The sequence below is a fragment of the Bufo gargarizans genome, chromosome 2 (assembly GCF_014858855.1).
Source record: "Bufo gargarizans isolate SCDJY-AF-19 chromosome 2, ASM1485885v1, whole genome shotgun sequence".
Classification (NCBI taxonomy): Eukaryota; Metazoa; Chordata; class Amphibia; order Anura; family Bufonidae; genus Bufo; species Bufo gargarizans.
Genome location: NC_058081.1, coordinates 198067064 through 198085498, shown reverse-complemented (window position 1 = coordinate 198085498; position 18435 = coordinate 198067064). Strand labels below are relative to the sequence as shown.

General features: G+C 42.3%; 1 protein-coding gene across 1 annotated transcript in view; it reads right to left on the bottom strand.

Moving 5' to 3' along the window:
• SH2D7 (SH2 domain containing 7) overlaps positions 1–2812 on the bottom strand; it is a 33155-nt gene extending 30343 nt beyond the window's left edge. Inside the window, exon 1 of the mRNA XM_044283373.1 lies at positions 2691–2812. Coding sequence (XP_044139308.1) covers positions 2691–2803 — 113 coding nt within the window. The 5' untranslated portion in view covers positions 2804–2812. The remainder of the gene's footprint in view (positions 1–2690) is intronic.
• Between the last annotated feature and the right edge of the window lie 15623 nt (positions 2813–18435).

Sequence of the window (18435 nt, the reverse complement as noted above, 5' to 3'; positions counted from 1 at the left end):
TGTTGGTGTTTATGCTCTTGGTCAGCAATAATCAGCATCACTTTGCATCTGGCAGACACAGTCAACTCCTGGGGCCGTCTGGGGTACTGGTCCAGGATCAGGGTACATATCATGGGGTTCACGTTAATTGATTATGTGTGATTGGAATCTTCAGTTTCTTTACCTGGAAAAAAGTTTCTTTGCATGGGAAAAAAACAGCAATACCTCCATTGTCTTTTTACTTTGCACATTTTACTCTCAGGGTCAGTACGATTACAGCGATACCAAATACATATTGTTTTTATTTTTTAAGTTTTACTACTTTGCACAAAAAAAACTTTAAAAAAAAAACATCCCAAGAACCATAACTTTTTTATTTTTCTTCGGAGCTGTGGGAGGCCTTGATTTATGCGGTATGGTTTGCTATTTTCATTGGTATCATTTTGGGATACATATGACATTCTGATTGCTTTTTATTCCATTATTTCTGGTAAAAAACAGCAATTCGCCATGTGTGATAAATTACTTGATAATCATATAGTTCGGGTCATTATGAATGCGGCAATACCCTTTTCAAATTTTTCCATTGAAAAACATTTTTTTTCAATGGAAAAAGGTATGTTTTTTAAATTGGATTTTCCTAAATATTTTTTTTTACACTTATCAGTCCCACAAGCGGACTTTGACATGTGATCCTTTGATTGCTTCCATAATACTGTGTACTATATATGTAGTACAGTGTATTATATTGTCAATAGTACACTGAAAGGCAGCCTATTAAGCTGCACCAAAGGCATGCACAGAGGGCAGACCTAGGGGCCTTCACTGGACCCACTGCTGTCATGTACAGACAACGGCACCCTGTGATCTCATTTGCAGCAGTACCAATGGCTTACAGAGGGAGCCCCTTCCCTCTGAAACCACCTAGATGCTATGGTCAATATTGACTGCGGTATCTAAACGGTTAAAAGGCCAGGGTCAGCACTTTTGATGATCTGAACCTTATGAGCAAAAGCATGGCTGTCATAAGACAGATGAACTCTGGTTTTTCGCTGCACAAGAAACTCAAGCAGAGTTTAGGCTAGGCCCCTGTAAGGCCTCATGCACACGACCGTATTTTATTTCCGTGTCTGTTCCGTTTTTTTTGGCGGATAGAATGCGGACCCATTCATTTCAATGTGTCCGCAAAAAACGTGTGCTGTCCGCATCAGTATGTCCGTTTCTCTGCAAAAAAAATAGTGCATGTCCTATTTTTTTCTAGTTTGCAGACAAGGATAGGCATTATTACAATGGATCCGCAAAAAAAACAGATCCGCAAAAAAACCGGATGCCATACGGACCGCAAAACACATACGGTCGTATGCATGTAGCCTAAAAAGGAGTATTAGTGGTCACTAAGTGGATTTTTACGCAGAAACATTAGAAATACACATACAGTTAACAGATACATAGTCTGCTATATAAATAATGTATGCCAAAAGTGCATACATTTTCTCTAGTTTGCTTTCCTGTAATTTTTTTTTTAAACTGGATGCAAAAGCGCAAATGTCCGTGCTAATCCATCAAGCAGAAAAACGGATGCATCACTTTCCAGCACAATCCGGCAAAAAAAAAGTAATACGCGGATCCCAAAACCAGATTGCAATAGTATCCGTTTTTCCATGTGTTTAATGATCCGTATTCTTTTTTGCTTTTGCTTTTTTCTTCCCACTGAAACACCCCGATCCAAAAAAGGGCAACGATCCAACCAATAACAGGTCACACAATCCACCCCTTTTTTTTGCCATCTTTGCAAAAAAAAAAAAAAAATGGCCAATTCAATAATCATAACAAGCATTCAGGCACTGACCATACTGTCTATGTGAGGCCCTCTCGCAAACCTTCAAAGTTGTAGTACAATCACAGAACAAGAAACACATGGCATGCCTGGAAAACGGGAACGTCCCTGAAACGTCGCACAAGTGCTCGATGCGCTTCAGTCTACCTGTGTGTTTTACTTTGTTTATGGACTAAATTGTCTATGAATTGAAAGCCACTGACCTGGAACTTTATTAGCTAACATTATGGAAGCCCAAATGTAACTATACCTTCACAGTTATGATTGGAAGGAAGCCATTATGCTAACTTTTTTGAAAACTAACAACAAATGTGAATACTTAAAAAAAAATGGTATACATAGTCCTGTCTGTCACAAAAAATTAGGACTGTATGTATGCATAATCATTAAAAGGTTTCTAGTGTTGTAGGGAATTCTTTTGACATGCAATTGGGCCTACAGCTCGTGTTCATTGCCAATGGTGGATATGACCATTTTGGATATCTGTTTTTGTAAAACTGTAGCTGTTGAGTAAATAATGTACATTGCAAAAATTATTGTACTGACAGATACTTGAACCATAAAGTAATGTAAAGTTTACTATAACCATGTAAATATAATAAAACACATACCCTATAGGTCTACAGTATTCTACTAAGTTATACCTCATTCACACGTCAGTGTTCGGTCAGTGATTTCCATCAGTGATTGTGAGCCAAAACCAGGTGCGGGTCTAAACACTGAACAGAAGCAGATCTTTCCCTTATATCTTATGTCCGTGGAGGCTCCAGTCCTGGTTTTGGCTCACCATCACTGACCAAAACACTGACGTGTGAATGAGGTTTTAAATATGGTTCCAATATTTCCATCCTAATCCCTCTCTCTGTGCACTTACCTACTTGACATAATTCCATGAAACCAGTCAGGAAGACCATCATCTGAACCCTGCATCACTGGCATTTCCATTGGTCTCCTACTTAATGTCCCTTTCTTGTCATTTTTTGACATTCCTGGATGGGTTCCTTGTTCTGTGTTAGGATCTCTACACTGGTAGCATCTCCTGTATATATACAGGTATGGGTATGCATGATTTGCCTATTTGACTTCTCCATCTAGTGAGAGAAAATCATCAATGCATCTATTGTTTTAGAAACAGAACATGAATCTATTCCTATTCTCTTACATTGAGTCCTATTCAACAACAGTTAAAAACATTATATGAAAGTTTATAAGCACATAGTGTTTTTCATGCATGCAAATAGTTACAACATTTTTTAAAAGTATACAGGGAGTGCAGAATTATTAGGCAAGTTGTATTTTTGAGGATTAATTTTATTATTGAACAACAACCATGTTCTCAATGAACCCAAAAAACTCATTAATATCAAAGCTGAATATTTTTGGAAGTAGTTTTTAGTTTGTTTTTAGTTTTAGCTATTTTAGGGGGATATCTGTGTGTGCAGGTGACTATTACTGTACATAATTATTAGGCAACTTAACAAAAAACAAATATATACCCATTTCAATTATTTATTTTTACCAGTGAAACCAATATAACATCTCAACATTCACAAATATACATTTCTGACATTCAAAAACAAAACAAAAACAAATAAGTGACCAATATAGCCACCTTTCTTTGCAAGGACACTCAAAAGCCTGCCATCCATGGATTCTGTCAGTGTTTTGATCTGTTCACCATCAACATTGCGTGCAGCAGCAACCACAGCCTCCCAGACACTGTTCAGAGAGGTGTACTGTTTTCCCTCCTTGTAAATCTCACATTTGATGATGGACCACAGGTTCTCAATGGGGTTCAGATCTGGTGAACAAGGAGGCCATGTCATTAGATTTTCTTCTTTTATACCCTTTCTTGCCAGCCACGTTGTGGAGTACTTGGACGCGTGTGATGGAGCATTGTCCTGCATGAAAATCATGTTTTTCTTACCTTGCAGACTTCTTCCTGTACCACTGCTTGAAGAAGGTGTCTTCCAGAAACTGGCAGTAGGACTGGGAGTTGAGCTTGACTCCATCCTCAACCCAAAAAGGCCCCACAAGCTCATCTTTGATGATACCAGCCCAAACCAGTACTCCACCTCCACCTTGCTGGCGTCTGAGTCGGACTGGAGCTCTCTGCCCTTTACCAATCCAGCCATCTGGCCCATCAAGACTCACTCTCATTTCATCAGTCCATAAAACCTTAGAAAAATCAGTCTTGAGATATTTCTTGGCCCAGTCTTGACGTTTCAGCTTGTGTGTCTTGTTCAGTGGTGGTCGTCTTTCAGCCTTTCTTACCTTGGCCATGTCTCTGAGTATTGCACACCTTGTGCTTTTGGGCACTCCAGTGATGTTGCAGCTCTGAAATATGGCCAAACTGGTGGCAAGTGGCATCTTGGCAGCTGCACGCTTGACTTTTCTCAGTTCATGGGCAGTTATTTTGCGCCTTGGTTTTTCCACACGCTTCTTGCGACCCTGTTGACTATTTTGAATGAAACGCTTGATTGTTCGATGATCACGCTTCAGAAGCTTTGCAATTTTAAGAGTGCTGCATCCCTCTGCAAGATATCTCACTATTTTTGACTTTTGTCAAAAGTCCTTCTTTTGACCCATTTTGCCAAAGGAAAGGAAGTTGCCTAATAATTATGTACACCTGATATAGGGTATTGATGTTATTAGACCACACGCCTTCTCATTACAGAGATGAACATCACTTAATATGCTTAATTGGTAGTAGGCTTTCGAGCCTATACAGCTTGGAGTAAGACAACATGCATAAAGAGGATGATGTGGTCAAAATACTCATTTGCCTAATAATTCTGCACGTAGTGTTTAACATAGCCTTGGCTGGAAAATATAAACATCTTTTTGGATACTTTGGGACTATTGTAACGTTTAAAAATCCAGTGGGAGAGATTTACCAAGTTAAATGTTCCAGAATTCTTGGTCAGTGTGACAATCAGTTACACTGATTGTGTGCACCAACCGTTTCAGGGGAGCCACCATGCCGCTAACTCCCGTGGTTGACAGCTGACCCACTGGGGTCAGAGACACTAAGGCAAAGTGCAAAGAGATCAGGTAAAACTCATAGTCCGTAACAGGCCAATGTGGGGCAGGCAGAATTTGTGCAAAACCAAGAGCAGGGCAGGCAGAGGGTCAGTACGGTGATCGGCACAGGTCAGGTCAGGTGACAGGGGGGCAGAATCCAGTAATGAAGTGAAAGTCGGTACATGGGCAGACAAGCAGACTATAGCACCTTTTCAAGCTACTAAACCTATTGTTGATTCAGTCAATGAGACAAACAGCACATATAGCAGAGCTGATTAAAACTTTGAAAGCAGGTGCACACAGAACCAAAGGAGGGTTTACCAATACTGCAAAATGAGGTGAAGTTCAATGAAGAATGTGTCCAATAGACACACAGGATACAGGTGCCCAGACCCACTGCCAGAGCACCGGAACTGCGACAGACACAGGGTGAGTGGAGCTTTGCCTAAAGTACCAGGGCAGCAGTGGGCACAGGCATAACAATCACTTTTAAAAGCTGGTCTTTCACTTTTTGGTGCCTCCCTAGACAAATCGGTGCAACACAGAGACTGGTATGCAGATTACCGAGAAGGGAGTATATTGAAATGCAAAGTAGTCCTACCAATGGCTGGTATAAAAGTGGTATATATATAGAGAAATATGTCTAACATGTCTTATGATCTACAAAGAAAAGGGGGTCAGTCAGCACCTCCCAATGCGCAGGTGCACGCTGCCATGGCTGAAAACAGAAAAAAAGCGAAATGCAACAGCACCCTGCAAACCAGGTAAAGTACAATAATGCCATAGTCACAAAAATTATTATAGTGCTAATGCTATGCTTATTTATAAAGTGAGATGCTTGGCAAATGCATTTTGTACAAAACCATCTGAGCCCGTCTGCCGAACGTCAAGGCGATCTCTGTTAGACGGGTCCTAACACAAAATACTACCTGTTACCTTTGCAATACTGCAAAATGAGGTGAAGTTCAATGAAGAATGTGTCCAATAGACACACAGGTGCCCAGACCCACTGCCAGAGCACCTGAACTGCGACAGACACAGGGTGAGTGGAGCTTTGCCTAAAGTACCAGGGCAGCAGTGGGCACAGGCATAACAATCACTTTTAAAAGCTGGTCTTTCACTTTTTGGTGCCTCACTAGACAAATCGGTGCAACACAGAGACTGGTATGCAGATTACAGAGAAGGGAGTAGATTGAAATGCAAAATGTTGGCACAAAGTAGGCCTACCAATAGCTGGTATAAAACTGGTATATATAGAGAGAAATATGTCTAACATGTCTTATGATCTACAAAGAAAAGGGGGTTAGTCAGCACCTCCCAATGCGCAGGTGCACGCTGCCATGGCTGAAATCAGAAAAAAAGCAGAATGCAGCAGCACCCTGCAAACCAGGTAAAGTACAATAATGCCATAGTCACAAAAATTATTATAGTGCTAATGCTATGCTTATTTATAAAGTGAGATGCTTGGCAAATGCATTTGTACAAAACCATCTGAGCCCGTCTGCCGAACGTCAAGGCGATCTCTGTTAGACGGGTCCTAACACTAAATACTACCTGTTATGCGCCAAAATGGCCGCCATAAAGTTCCGGAAGTGTTGGATTCACATGGATGCTGGGTCCGCTCTGCCTTTTACCATTTTTGGTGCCAAAATTGCCTCCATTACTTACAAGGGATGGAGTTACCAACATGAATGCCGAGCCCACTAGCCATTAGGTGAATTATGGGAATTTGTCTCATGTGTCCACCCCTATGTCACATGTAGAACACAAAATAAAGTGGATGGGACTAGAGATGAGCAAATGGATCCTTACGAATTGATTTGTCTCATTATGTAGAGTTCTACACCTGCGAGGGGGGGTTCCCCAAAGCTGAAGACGCTTCCCCTGCCCCTTGTTTGACAAGGCCGGACAGCTCGGTGGGCTCTGCCAATCTCAAGCCTGCGCCAGCTCAAGTGCAGAGGCTCTGCTTCTGCATCCAGAGCAGCGACTGTTCATGCGCTGCTGCCTGGAAGTGTACCGGTACATGCACAGTCCCTGCTCCGGTATCGTAGACAGAGCCTCTGCACTTCTCCCGCTACTCCGAGGAGTGGTGCAGGCACAAGGATTGTCAATCATGCAGCAGATCTTATACTTCCTTGTCTGCCCAACAATTACAACCCTTGTTCTCAGACATCATTTATTGATACCTTATCCTTTAAGTCAGTTAATAAGTAACAAATACAGGAGCTCTTCTCATTCAACCCAGTGGGAATTGTACAAGGGTGGATGAACTGACTACATGTGCAGCTTTATTTTGGGGCTTTTTATGCTGGCCATTTGCACCATGTACACGAGCTTGTAAAAGTGGAGTGGAAAGTAGCCATTGCTGGTTGCTTGGCCTGGATTTAAACATATTTATGGATACTGGGGGAGATTTATCAAAACTGGTATAAAGGAAAACTGGATTAATTGCCCATAGCAGATTCCATGGGTTCCTATGGGCAACTAAGCCAGTTTTCCTTTACAACAGGTTTGATAAATCTCCGCCACTGACTAAAAATGTTGCAACATTTTTGCTCAGTCTTACTCCAGTAGGTGGGGGGGGAGTAACAGGTCTAGGCATATTTAACATGGACCTGTAACCCACCTGATATGTCCGTTTTAGTAAGTACTTGCATTCCGCAATGTAATAACAATTCTAGGAGCCGCTCCTATCTCAAGAATGGGGCCCTTAAGTGTATGGAGAGCAAGCCGCACATGTGTGGCCACCCCTCCATTCACACTGTCTAGTCTCCTGACCAGTTCAGCAGGTGCAATAGCATCACCGCATTGCACCTGCTGCTGGGGAGAGCAGTGGCCCGTGGAGCAGACAGCTCCCTGCTTCACCATTCAACTGTATCTATGCCTTGAAGACCCAGATACAGTTAAAATCGGAATATACAAGGCATTTTGGTGCAATAGGCAGATTAGGCAAACGGTGTCCCCTTTGTAAAAATAATTAAAAACGACCTTACTTGCTAAGGCTACGTTCATATCTTTGATCCGGCAGACTTATAGGATCTGGTGCTGTACTCGGCTGTTTCTGGATGGTGTGACTGTGTGCATTTCTGACCATTTCAGGTCAGCTCCAAATGGTTTGGGGCCTCAGTTCTCATGATCACTGTGGGTCCCAGCGATCTAATATTTATCCTTAATCCTGTGGACTTAATATAACCAGAATACCCCTTTAAATTTGAGCAATTTTAGTAATTGATCTAGTAAGGTGTGGTAAAATCACAGCTAGATTCTTTATCTAAGGCCTCCTGCATGCGATTCGTTTACTGGCCGTTTTTTGCATTCCGTATATGGTCCGTATACGGAACCATTCATTTCAATGGTCCCGCAAAAAAAAACTGAATGTACTCCGTATGCATTCTGTTTCCGTATTTCCGTTCCGTTTAAAGATAGAACATGTTCTATTATTGCCCGCAAATCACGTTCCGTGGCTCCATTCAAGTCAATGGGTCAGCAAAAAAACAGAACACATACGGAAATGCATCCGTATGTCTTCCGTTTCCGTTCCATTTTTTGTGGAACCATCGATTGAAAATGTTATGCCCAGCCCAATTTTATCAATGTAATTACTGTATACTGTATATGCCATACGGAAAGACGGAACGGAAAGACAAAACAGAAACGGAAACATAAAATGTAACAACGGATCCGTGAAAAACAGACCGCAAAACACTGAAAAAGCCATACGGTCGTGTGTAGGAGGCCTAAGGCTAGTTTCACAATTGCGGCTGTCCTCTCCGGCAGGCTGTTCTGGCATAAGGTAGAATGCAGGGAATCGACCGGACAAAAAACGTGTTTTTGTCCAATCGATTCCTGGCATATTTGCCGGGTAGTCGCCAGCTCTCTGCTGGACCCCATTACAGTCACTGAGGTCTGGAGGGCAGGCGGCAGAATCTGGCAATGCTGTATCCAGAGAACTGCAACAGGCTGTTCTCTGCCGGAACAGCCTGCCATAGAGGACAGCCACAGATGTGAAATCAGCCTGAAGCGTCATCTTTTTTTGCATGATCTTTGTAAATTTAAATAAAGAAAAACTAGGTATGCACTCCTTCTAGTTTTGCATATAGAATCACTAATTTAATATAAAGAAATATAAAATTACAGAATATAAAATAAAATAAAAAATAAAAAAATTCATAGTCACTTCATTCCCAATTATGACACATGAAACATTAGTGGCTATATATTAATTCCAACACAAAAGAGATGAATGAATATGATTATCTATGTCCAATTCCCACAATACACAGAGTGTAAAGAATCCGATGGGATTGGAGGAAGCTGCAACAATACTATCTCTCAATATTTGGTGGTATTAACATAGACGCATAAATACAGATAACCAATAGGGTATAGGAGATGCCGCAAATTAGAAGACTCAGTGCACAATCAAGTATTTACTAACATTCATCAACATCATCCCACAACATTCCATAAAGGCATAGACTGGCTATAGTAGGTAGTGCTGAGTTAGATAGCAAGTCCAGCTTGCGTGTTGTGCCTGGTTTGTAAAACAAAGTTCATTGTTGCCAACAATGTTAGTTTCCTGCTTACCCCCCTCCCAAAATACCATACATTATTGTATATAATATTGTACAATTAACCCCTTGGTGACAGACAATACACCTTTTTACAGTAGTCACTAAGGGGCCTTCGGCTAGGTTGTTGCCTTTTTATGGAGGCCTAGTCTAACTGCTGCGCGGTTCTACTGTGCAACAATGAGCAGGAGCTTGGCTGTGGCAAGGAATCCAGGCTCCTGCTCTAATGCCCCGGATTGGCAGAAGCGCTGATCCTGGCTGTTTAACTCCTTAGATGCCACCGTCAATAACGACCACTGCATCTAAGCGGTTCCAAGAGAGGGAGTTCCCTATGTTAGGCATTGGTACCCCCACAAATGAGATTGTGGGGTGCTGATGGCTTAGCATGGCAGCTGGGGGCCTAATGAAGATCCCCATACCTGCATGATAGTGCCTGTCAGTATAGTACTTGCCCATCTGCAATCCCACATCAGGGCTGAGTACTAGGCCATTGCGTCGTCTTCAGGCTGCTTCCAGGGCCTGGTCTTGTTGCGCAGCATCACAGATCAGACACCAATCACAGCTGGACCTTGTGACCCAAGCGCCATGATGTCATCGCTGGGTAGCGTGGGTTGCAGCAAAGTTACCTGAGATTGATGACGTCAGTGACGGATCACATGATCCACTGGGCCAATCGGATTCTGCCCTGGGCCTGCTCATCCAGGAAGCGGGGTATTTAAATTGTTTGGTGTTATCTCTTGACCTTCACTAACATTCATCCGACTTCTTTCTGAAAAGTAGTCCTGCAAAAAGTCCTCACACAGCTCCGTATAAAAAATAAAGAAGTTTTGAGATGTGGCAATGCAAAAACATTCTTTTATTTAAAGATATTTTATTGTGTAACAGTAGTGAAACATAAAAAAAAAAAAAATGTATTTGGTATCGCTGTAATCGGACTGATCCAGAGAGTAAAGTTTGTTATTTATGCGGGAAAATAAACACCTCAAAATGTATTAAAGGGGTTATCCCACTTAGCGTTTTTATACTTACCTGCTGCCACCGCGCGTTCACTCCCTGGATTCTGGCTGGGGCGGGCTTCATCTTGATTGAAGTCTTCTCCCGGCCGTGCCGTGCGCTGGACTGAATGTGCACGCCGCCGCGCATGCGCAATGGTGACTTATTCCTACAGAGCAGGCGTGCGCGTTCGCAGCTCTGTACTATTCTGGCTGGGAAGAAGTCACTGTCGCGCATGCGCGGCAGCGTGCGCATTCAGAACAGCGAGCGGACCGGCCGGGAGAAAAGAAGGAGTCTTCTGGGCAAGCGCGACCTTCTGGCTTTTGGAGAAGAGCAGTGGTCGTAACCAGGGGAGACCGAGTCACAACAATCAGGTAAGTGGGTATGAATTTTATCCTAATCGGTGGGGATTTGTTAATAAAGTATATTTACAAAAATGATCACTGTCAAATCATTAACAGATTTAACTAGTGATCATTATGATGGGATAACCCCTTTAAGTAAAACCTCAGTGGCAGTTTTGTAGTTTTTTCCCACACCCCCTGAAAGTTAATAAGTTAGGCCCCTTTCACACGAGTGAGTTTTCCATGTGGGTGCAACGTATGACATGAACACATAGCACCCGCATCAGTTCTGCTTGAAAAACGCAGCATGTTCTATATTCTGCGGGGTTTTTTTACGCAGCCCTGGTCCATAGAAGTAAATGGGACATCAGTGAAAAACGCATCGCATCCGGAAGCAAGTGCGGATGCAATGTGTTTTTTACTGATGGTTGCTAAGAGATGTTGTTTGTAAACCTTCAGCTTTTTATCACACGCGTGAAAAACGCATGAAAACACACCCGCGCGAAAAAAACTGAACAACTGAACGCAATCGCATATAAAAGTGACTAAACTTGCTTGCAAAATGGTGTGAATTTCACTAAACGCAGCATCCGGAGCCAATCCGTCACGCACGTGTGAAAGAGGCCTTAATCAGTAAGTTACATCTACCATAAAATGGGGCAATTAAAAACTAAAACTTGTCGTGCAAAAAAACAAGCCCTCATATGGCTACATAGACTGAAAAATAAAAAAGTTATAGCTCTTGGAAGGCGACAATGAAAAAAAAATTGCTTGCTCCTAAAGGCCCAAAAACAGACTGGTCACTAAGGGGTTAAGTGGAAAAATGAAATAGACAGTAATAGCAATTAGAAGCCTTTGTAACTGTTGAAATAATGGAAAAATAACTAAATTTACATCAGTCATGTAAATTCTCACTCTATACTTAGGTGCACATTACATCACTTGCAAATATTATGGAAAGATGCAGATTTGCAAGTCAAATAAAAAGCACACATTTCTAGTTCAATGTTTCACCCTGCCAATAGTCAAAGTGTTATCTCTACAGCATTTTTGTATATTTATTTTATTTAAAGGTGTATTCCAGTTGTAACAAGCTATCCCCTATCAACAGGTTTGGGATAACTATTAAACCTCATTCACACATCAGTGTTCGGTCAGTGATTTCCATCAGTGATTGTGAGCCAAAACCAGGACTGGAGCCTCCACAGACATCAGGTATAAGGGAAAGATCTGCATCTGTTCTGTGTTTACAGCGCACCTGGTTTTGGCTCAAAATCACTGATGGAAATCACTGACTGTGTGAATTAGGTGACATGCACACGACCGTTGTGTGTTTTGCGGTCCGCAAATTGCGGATCCGCAAAACACGGAAGGCAATTTGCGTAATGGCACGGACAGCCATTGATATAACTGACTATTCTTGTCTGCAAAACGGACAAGAATAGGACAGGTTATATTTTTTTGCGGACCACGGAACGGAGCAACGGATGCGGACAGAACAACGGTCGTGTGCATGAGGCCTAAGGGCCTAGATTGGTAAAAGGCCGACTTTTGGGATCGCAACCGATTATGAGAATGGGGACCCTGTAACCCTCAGCAATCCCATGAGTGGTGCCAGAGTCTTCATAGGGTAAGAGGTCTCTGTTGAGATCTGTAGGGGTCCCAGCAGTCAGACCCCTACCGATATAATAGTTAACTTGTTGCAACCGGAATATAGCAAAGAAAGAGAATAAAAAAGGACAATAGTCAGAGACAGGGGCGTTGCTAGGGTCTCAAAAGATCCGGGGCCCAAGCCCCAATACATATGTGCCATATTCTCAAAGTATCTGCCCTAAACACACAAGCTCGTCCTAGGACTAAAGACATATTTTACTTGCTGCATGGACACTAACAAACATACAGCACTATATACCTCTCACATCCAGTACCTCCCAGGTGATGTCTCCTCTGATTTTGATGTTTTTCTTCCCCATCTTCTCCATTCGGGCCAGACAACTTCTTTCAACCGCATCTTGTCTCTGCTGAATTTACCAAACAGTCATTTTAGGTTTCTCAATTTTCTAATATCATCATCCTCCCCACCCTGCTACCCCAACAGTATTATCCTGGTGCTGCCCAGAATACTGTGCCTACTGTGCTCCCCAATGCCCCTAAATACTATACCACATAAATTATACTGCTATACAGATTAGTCCACCTATGGTAATAAATAAATCCTACTTATAGCAATAATTCCCTCCCAGAATGCCCTTCTTAGTAATACTGACCCCTACAATGCCCCTAATAATGATACTACTCCCCAAAAGTGCCCCTGTTAGTGATAGTGCCCTCCATATTGTGCCCAAAAATAATGGCCACCATAGTGCACCCAGCAGTAATAAGGCTCTCTATAATATTAATAAGGCCCCCCTGTAGTACTTATCCACCATTATAGTGTCCCCAGTAGTTATAATGTTGGGGTCACCACAGTAGGGCATCTCTGCACGATGCGCGTGAGTGAGAGATTGTACAAGTGTGCAGTAAAACTACAAGAATACAAATAACATGTGTAAGTATTAAGCATAGCGTAGCATGTACTATAACAGTACATTAACACTGAGGCACATGGTAAAGTGGCTGCCTGTACATGAGATTGCATGTCTAGGCATGTCTGCTGGGCAGAACATATAATGTCCCCTATAAGACCCCTAGTGGTTACTGTCTAATGCCCCCTACAGTGCCCCTGTAGTTATAGTGCTCCCCTGTAGTGCCCCAGTAGTTTAATGCCCTCCTGTGGTGCCGCCAATAGGTATAATACCCTCTTGTGCTGCCCTAGCAGTAAGGAGGCCCTCCTGTGGTGCCTCTATAGGAATAATGCCCTACTGCAGTGCCCCAGTACTAATAATGCCCTCCTGTGGTGCCCCCAATAGGTATAATATCTTTCTGTAGTGCACCAGTAGTAATAAGGCTGTCCTGTAGTGCCCCCAATAGGTATAATACTTTCCTGTAGTGTCCCGGTAGTAATAAGGCCCTCCTGTGGTGCCCCAAATAGGTATAATATCCTCCTGTAGTGCCCCAGTAGTAATAATACCCTCCTGTAGTACCACCAATAGGTACAGTATAATATGTTGTATACCTAATTTCATGTATATGTGGTAGATTCTATATACGTAAGACCATCAGGAATATGAATGAAAGATTTAGGGAACATCTAAATTCTATCCACACAGGGAAAGGCTGCCCACGGCTAATAGAACATGTGAGATCAGAACACAATAGTGACAATAAGGTTTCGAGGTTTGCTGGGATTGAGTCAGTATGTAATTCACCACAAGGAGGTGATAGACATCGAGAGCTCTTGAGAAGAGAGGCAAGATAGATACTGAGATCTGAAGCTATGGGCCCATTAGGCCTAAATGACAGAAATGACTTAGGAGTATTTCTATGGATAGTGCTTTATCTGTGACCTCTCTGTTTTTGATTTTATGTTATGTTACAACATTTATTTTTATGCATAGCACCGAACCTCTGGTGACATCACTAGTATGTGCCGCGCAAAGGCTCTGTTGTATAAAGATGACATCTGTACGTCAGAATGTCAGTGGCCTGAGGAAGCGCTGAGGCACGAAACGGCCATCGCCACGAGTTACTGCCTGGGGTATGCTGATCCACCCCATGCCTGTACTAAGAAATAAAGAAACCCATATTTTTGGCGAGTGCCGCTCATGCGTTTTTCTTCTGTGGGATACATCTACTACATTATCTGCACTCAGAGTTATCGCTGTGTTATCTGGAGTGTTACAAAGGACTGCAGGTGACATCTACTACATTATCTGTACTCAGAGAGTACCTCTGTTACATAGGACTGCAGGTAGGTCAAAAGGGTCATGTCCAGAGATTAGGGGGGAAGGGGTGCATTACTTGCTGGCAACCCACGCTATACCACATGTTTGGACACCATAAAACTAGTGACAGATTCCCTTTCATTATTGACATTGGGCTAATATTCCCTGGTAAATCTGGGGTTTACCTGGTTCCCAGAAGAGTAAAGGGTACGGCCACACAGTCAGATATGTAATCTCCTCTTTTTTGAATTCACTCCTGGTTTTGTTCTTCCAAAATGGCATCCAGAAATCTGTTACCTGTACCTGATGCCTGAGCCCCTGTGATATACCGCATTTTCCCTCCATAAGACACATTTTTCCCCCAAAGCGGGGGGAAAATGCCCCTGCGTCTTATGGGGTGAATACTAATGAGAGCTTCCATTATGTACCAGAGGACCAGGAAGCGGTGAAGGCTCTGTACTCACCGCTTCCTGGTCCTCGGCTGTGCAGTGGCTGCGCTCAGCATGAGGGCGCGCTGTGACCTCACGCTGTGCGTGCCAGTTCACAGCACAGTCGACAGCAGGAGGAAGAAGATTGCTGGCAGTGAGGAGTGGCAGCGTCCAGGAGCAGGAGAGGTAAGTGTTTTTTTATTTTATAAAATATGAGGCTGCTTGGGACTGATCTGATATGGGGGGGGGGGGTTGCAATGGGGGTGATGAGAGGCATAATGGATGATAATGGGGATGATGAAAGGCATAAGGCTGATAATGGGGGCTGATAAGAGGCATAAGAACTGATATGGGGGCTAATGAGAGGCATAAGGGATGATAATTGGGGCTGATGAGAGGCATAAGGCTGATAATTGGGGGTGATAAAAGGCATAAGGAATGATATGGGGGCTAATGAGAGGCATAAGGCTGATAATGGGGGCTGATATGAGGCATAAGGACTGATATGGGGGCTGATGAGAGGCATGGGGCTTATATGGGGGTGATGAGAGGCATAGCGGCTGATATAGGGGGCTGATGAGAGGCATAGAAGCTGAGGAAAGGCATGGGGCTCTTATCTGAGGTCTGATTGGGGGTCATTTACATTCGGCTCTGAGCTGACGTCTGATTGAGGGTCTGATCTGAGGTGTTATTGGGGTCTTAAAGGGACTCTGTCACCAGTTTCTAACCCCCCCTTTTAAAACTATTTTTCTCTCCATGGTGCCCTTGTGATTACAAAGCTGTTGTTATAAGATAAATCCGCCGTCTAGTTTTGATAAAAATAGCTTTTATCTAACCTGTCAATCTTCTGGATAAGGTGCCCAGGGCGTTTCTGAAGGTCTGAATCTGCCGCTCGCCGCCGCCGCCGTTGGTGCCCAGCTCCTCCCCTGATCCTTTCAGCGCCACCTGAATGTAAAGAAATCCGCCTCCGGCTCTCCTCAGTGCCCCCTCCTCCTTTTCAAAGATCCCGCGCGTGCGCACAGGCCTGTGCCTGATGCGCCCGTGCGGACTTTTAGATTCTGCCTCGTTGAGCGAAGTGCGCACCGCTCAACGAGGCAGAATCTAAAAGTCCGCACGGGCGCATCAGGCACAGGCCTGTGCGCACGCGCGGGATCTTTGAAAAGGAGGAGGGAGCACTGAGGAGAGCCGGAGGCGGATTTCTTTACATTCAGGCGGCGCTGAAAGGATCAGGGGAGGAGCTGGGCACCAACGGCGGCGGCGGCGAGCGGCAGATTCAGACCTTCAGAAACGCCCTGGGCACCTTATCCAGAAGATTGACAGGTTAGATAAAAGCTATTTTTATCAAAACTAGACGGCGGATTTATCTTATAACAACAGCTTTGTAATCACAAGGGCACCATGGAGAGAACAATAGTTTTAAAAGGGGGGGTTAGAAACTGGTGACAGAGTCCCTTTAACTCCTTAAGGACCGGCTCATTTTTACCTTACAGACCAGGCCATTTTTTGCAAATCTGACCAGTGTCACTTTATGTGGTGATAACTTTTAAATGCTTTGACTTATCCAGGCCATTCTGAGATTGTTTTTTCGTCACATATTGTACTTCATGACACTGGTAAAATGTCGTTTCAATTTCTCTACTTCTATAATACATAGTAATACTTACAAAAATAGTTAGTACTTTACATTCCCCATATGTCTACTTCATGTTTGGATCATTTTGGGAATGACATTTTATTTTTTGGGGATGTTACAAGGCTTAGAAGCAAATCTTGAAATGTTTCAGAAATGTTCAAAAACCCACTTTTCAAGGACCAGTTCAGGTCTGAACCACCCACAAATGACCCCATTCTAGAAACTACACCCCTCAAAGTATTCAAAACTGATTTTACAAACTTTGTTAACCCTTTAGGTGTTCCACAAGAAATAATGCAAAATAGAGATACAATTTCAAAATAATATTTTTTTTCCAGTTGCAAAGCAAGGATTAACAGCCAAACAAAACTCAATATTTATGGCTCTGATTCTGTAGTTTACAGAAACACCCCATATGTGGTCGTAAACCGCTGTACGGGCACACGGCAGGGCGCAGAAGTAAAGGAAAGCCATATGGTTTTTGGAAGGCAGATTTTGCTGGACTGTTTTTTTGACACCATGTCCCATTTGAAGCCGCCCTGATGCACCGATAGACTAGAAACTCCAAAAAAGTGATCCAATTTTAGAAACTACGGGATAGGGTGGCAGTTTTGTTGGTACTAATTTAGGGTACATATGATTTTTGGTTGCTCTATATTAAACTTTTCATGAGACAAGGTAACAAGAAATAGCTATTTTGGCACCGTTTTTATTTTTTTTGTTATTTACAACATTCATCTGACAGGTTAGATCATGTGGTATTTTTATAGACCAGGTTGTCACGGACGTGGCGATACCTAATATGTATACTTTTTTTTATTTATGTAAGTTTTACACAATGATTTCATTTAAAAAAAAAATTAAAATCATGTTTTAGTGTTTCCATATTCTGAGAGCCATAGTTTTTTCAATTTTTGGGCGATTATCTTGGCTAGGGTTTGATTGGCACTATTTTGGGGTGCGTATGAATTTTTGATCGCTTGCTATTACACTTTTTGTGATGTAAGGTGACAAAAAATGGCTTTTTTTACACCGTTTTAATTTAACTTTTTTTACAGTATTCACCTGAGGGGTTAGATCATGTGATATATGGACACGGCGATACCTAATATGTATACTTTTTTTAAATTTATGTAAGATTTACACAATGATTTAATTTTTTTAAATGGCTTTTTTTACACCATTTATTTTTATTTTTTACGGTATTCACCTGAGGGGTTAGGTCATGTGATATTTTTATAGAGCAGGTTTTTACGGACGCGGCGATACCTAATATGTATATATTTTTCTTTATTTATGTAAGTTTAACACAATAATATCATTTTTGAAACAAAAAAAAATCATGTTTTAGTGTCTCTATATTCTGAGAGCCAAAGTTTTCTTTCAGTTTTTGGGTGATTATCTTAGTTAGGGTCTCATTTTTTGCGGGATGAGATGACAGTTTGATTGGCACTATTTTCGGGTGCATATGACTTTTTGATTGCTTGCCATAACCCTTTTTGTGACAAAAAAATAGTTTATTTAGCACAGTTTTTATTTTTTATTTTTTACGGTGTTAATCTAAGGGGTTAGGTCATGTGATATTTTTATAGAGCCGGTCCATCCGGACGTGGTGATACCTAATATGTATACTTTTTTTTATTTATGTAAGTTTTACGCAATAACAGCTTTTTTAAAACAAAAAAAATTATGTTTTAGTGTCTCCATATTCTGAGCCATATTTTGTTAAATTTTTTTGGGCGATTCTCTCAGGTAGGGGCTAATTTTTTGCGGGATGAGGTGACGGTTAGATTGGTACTATT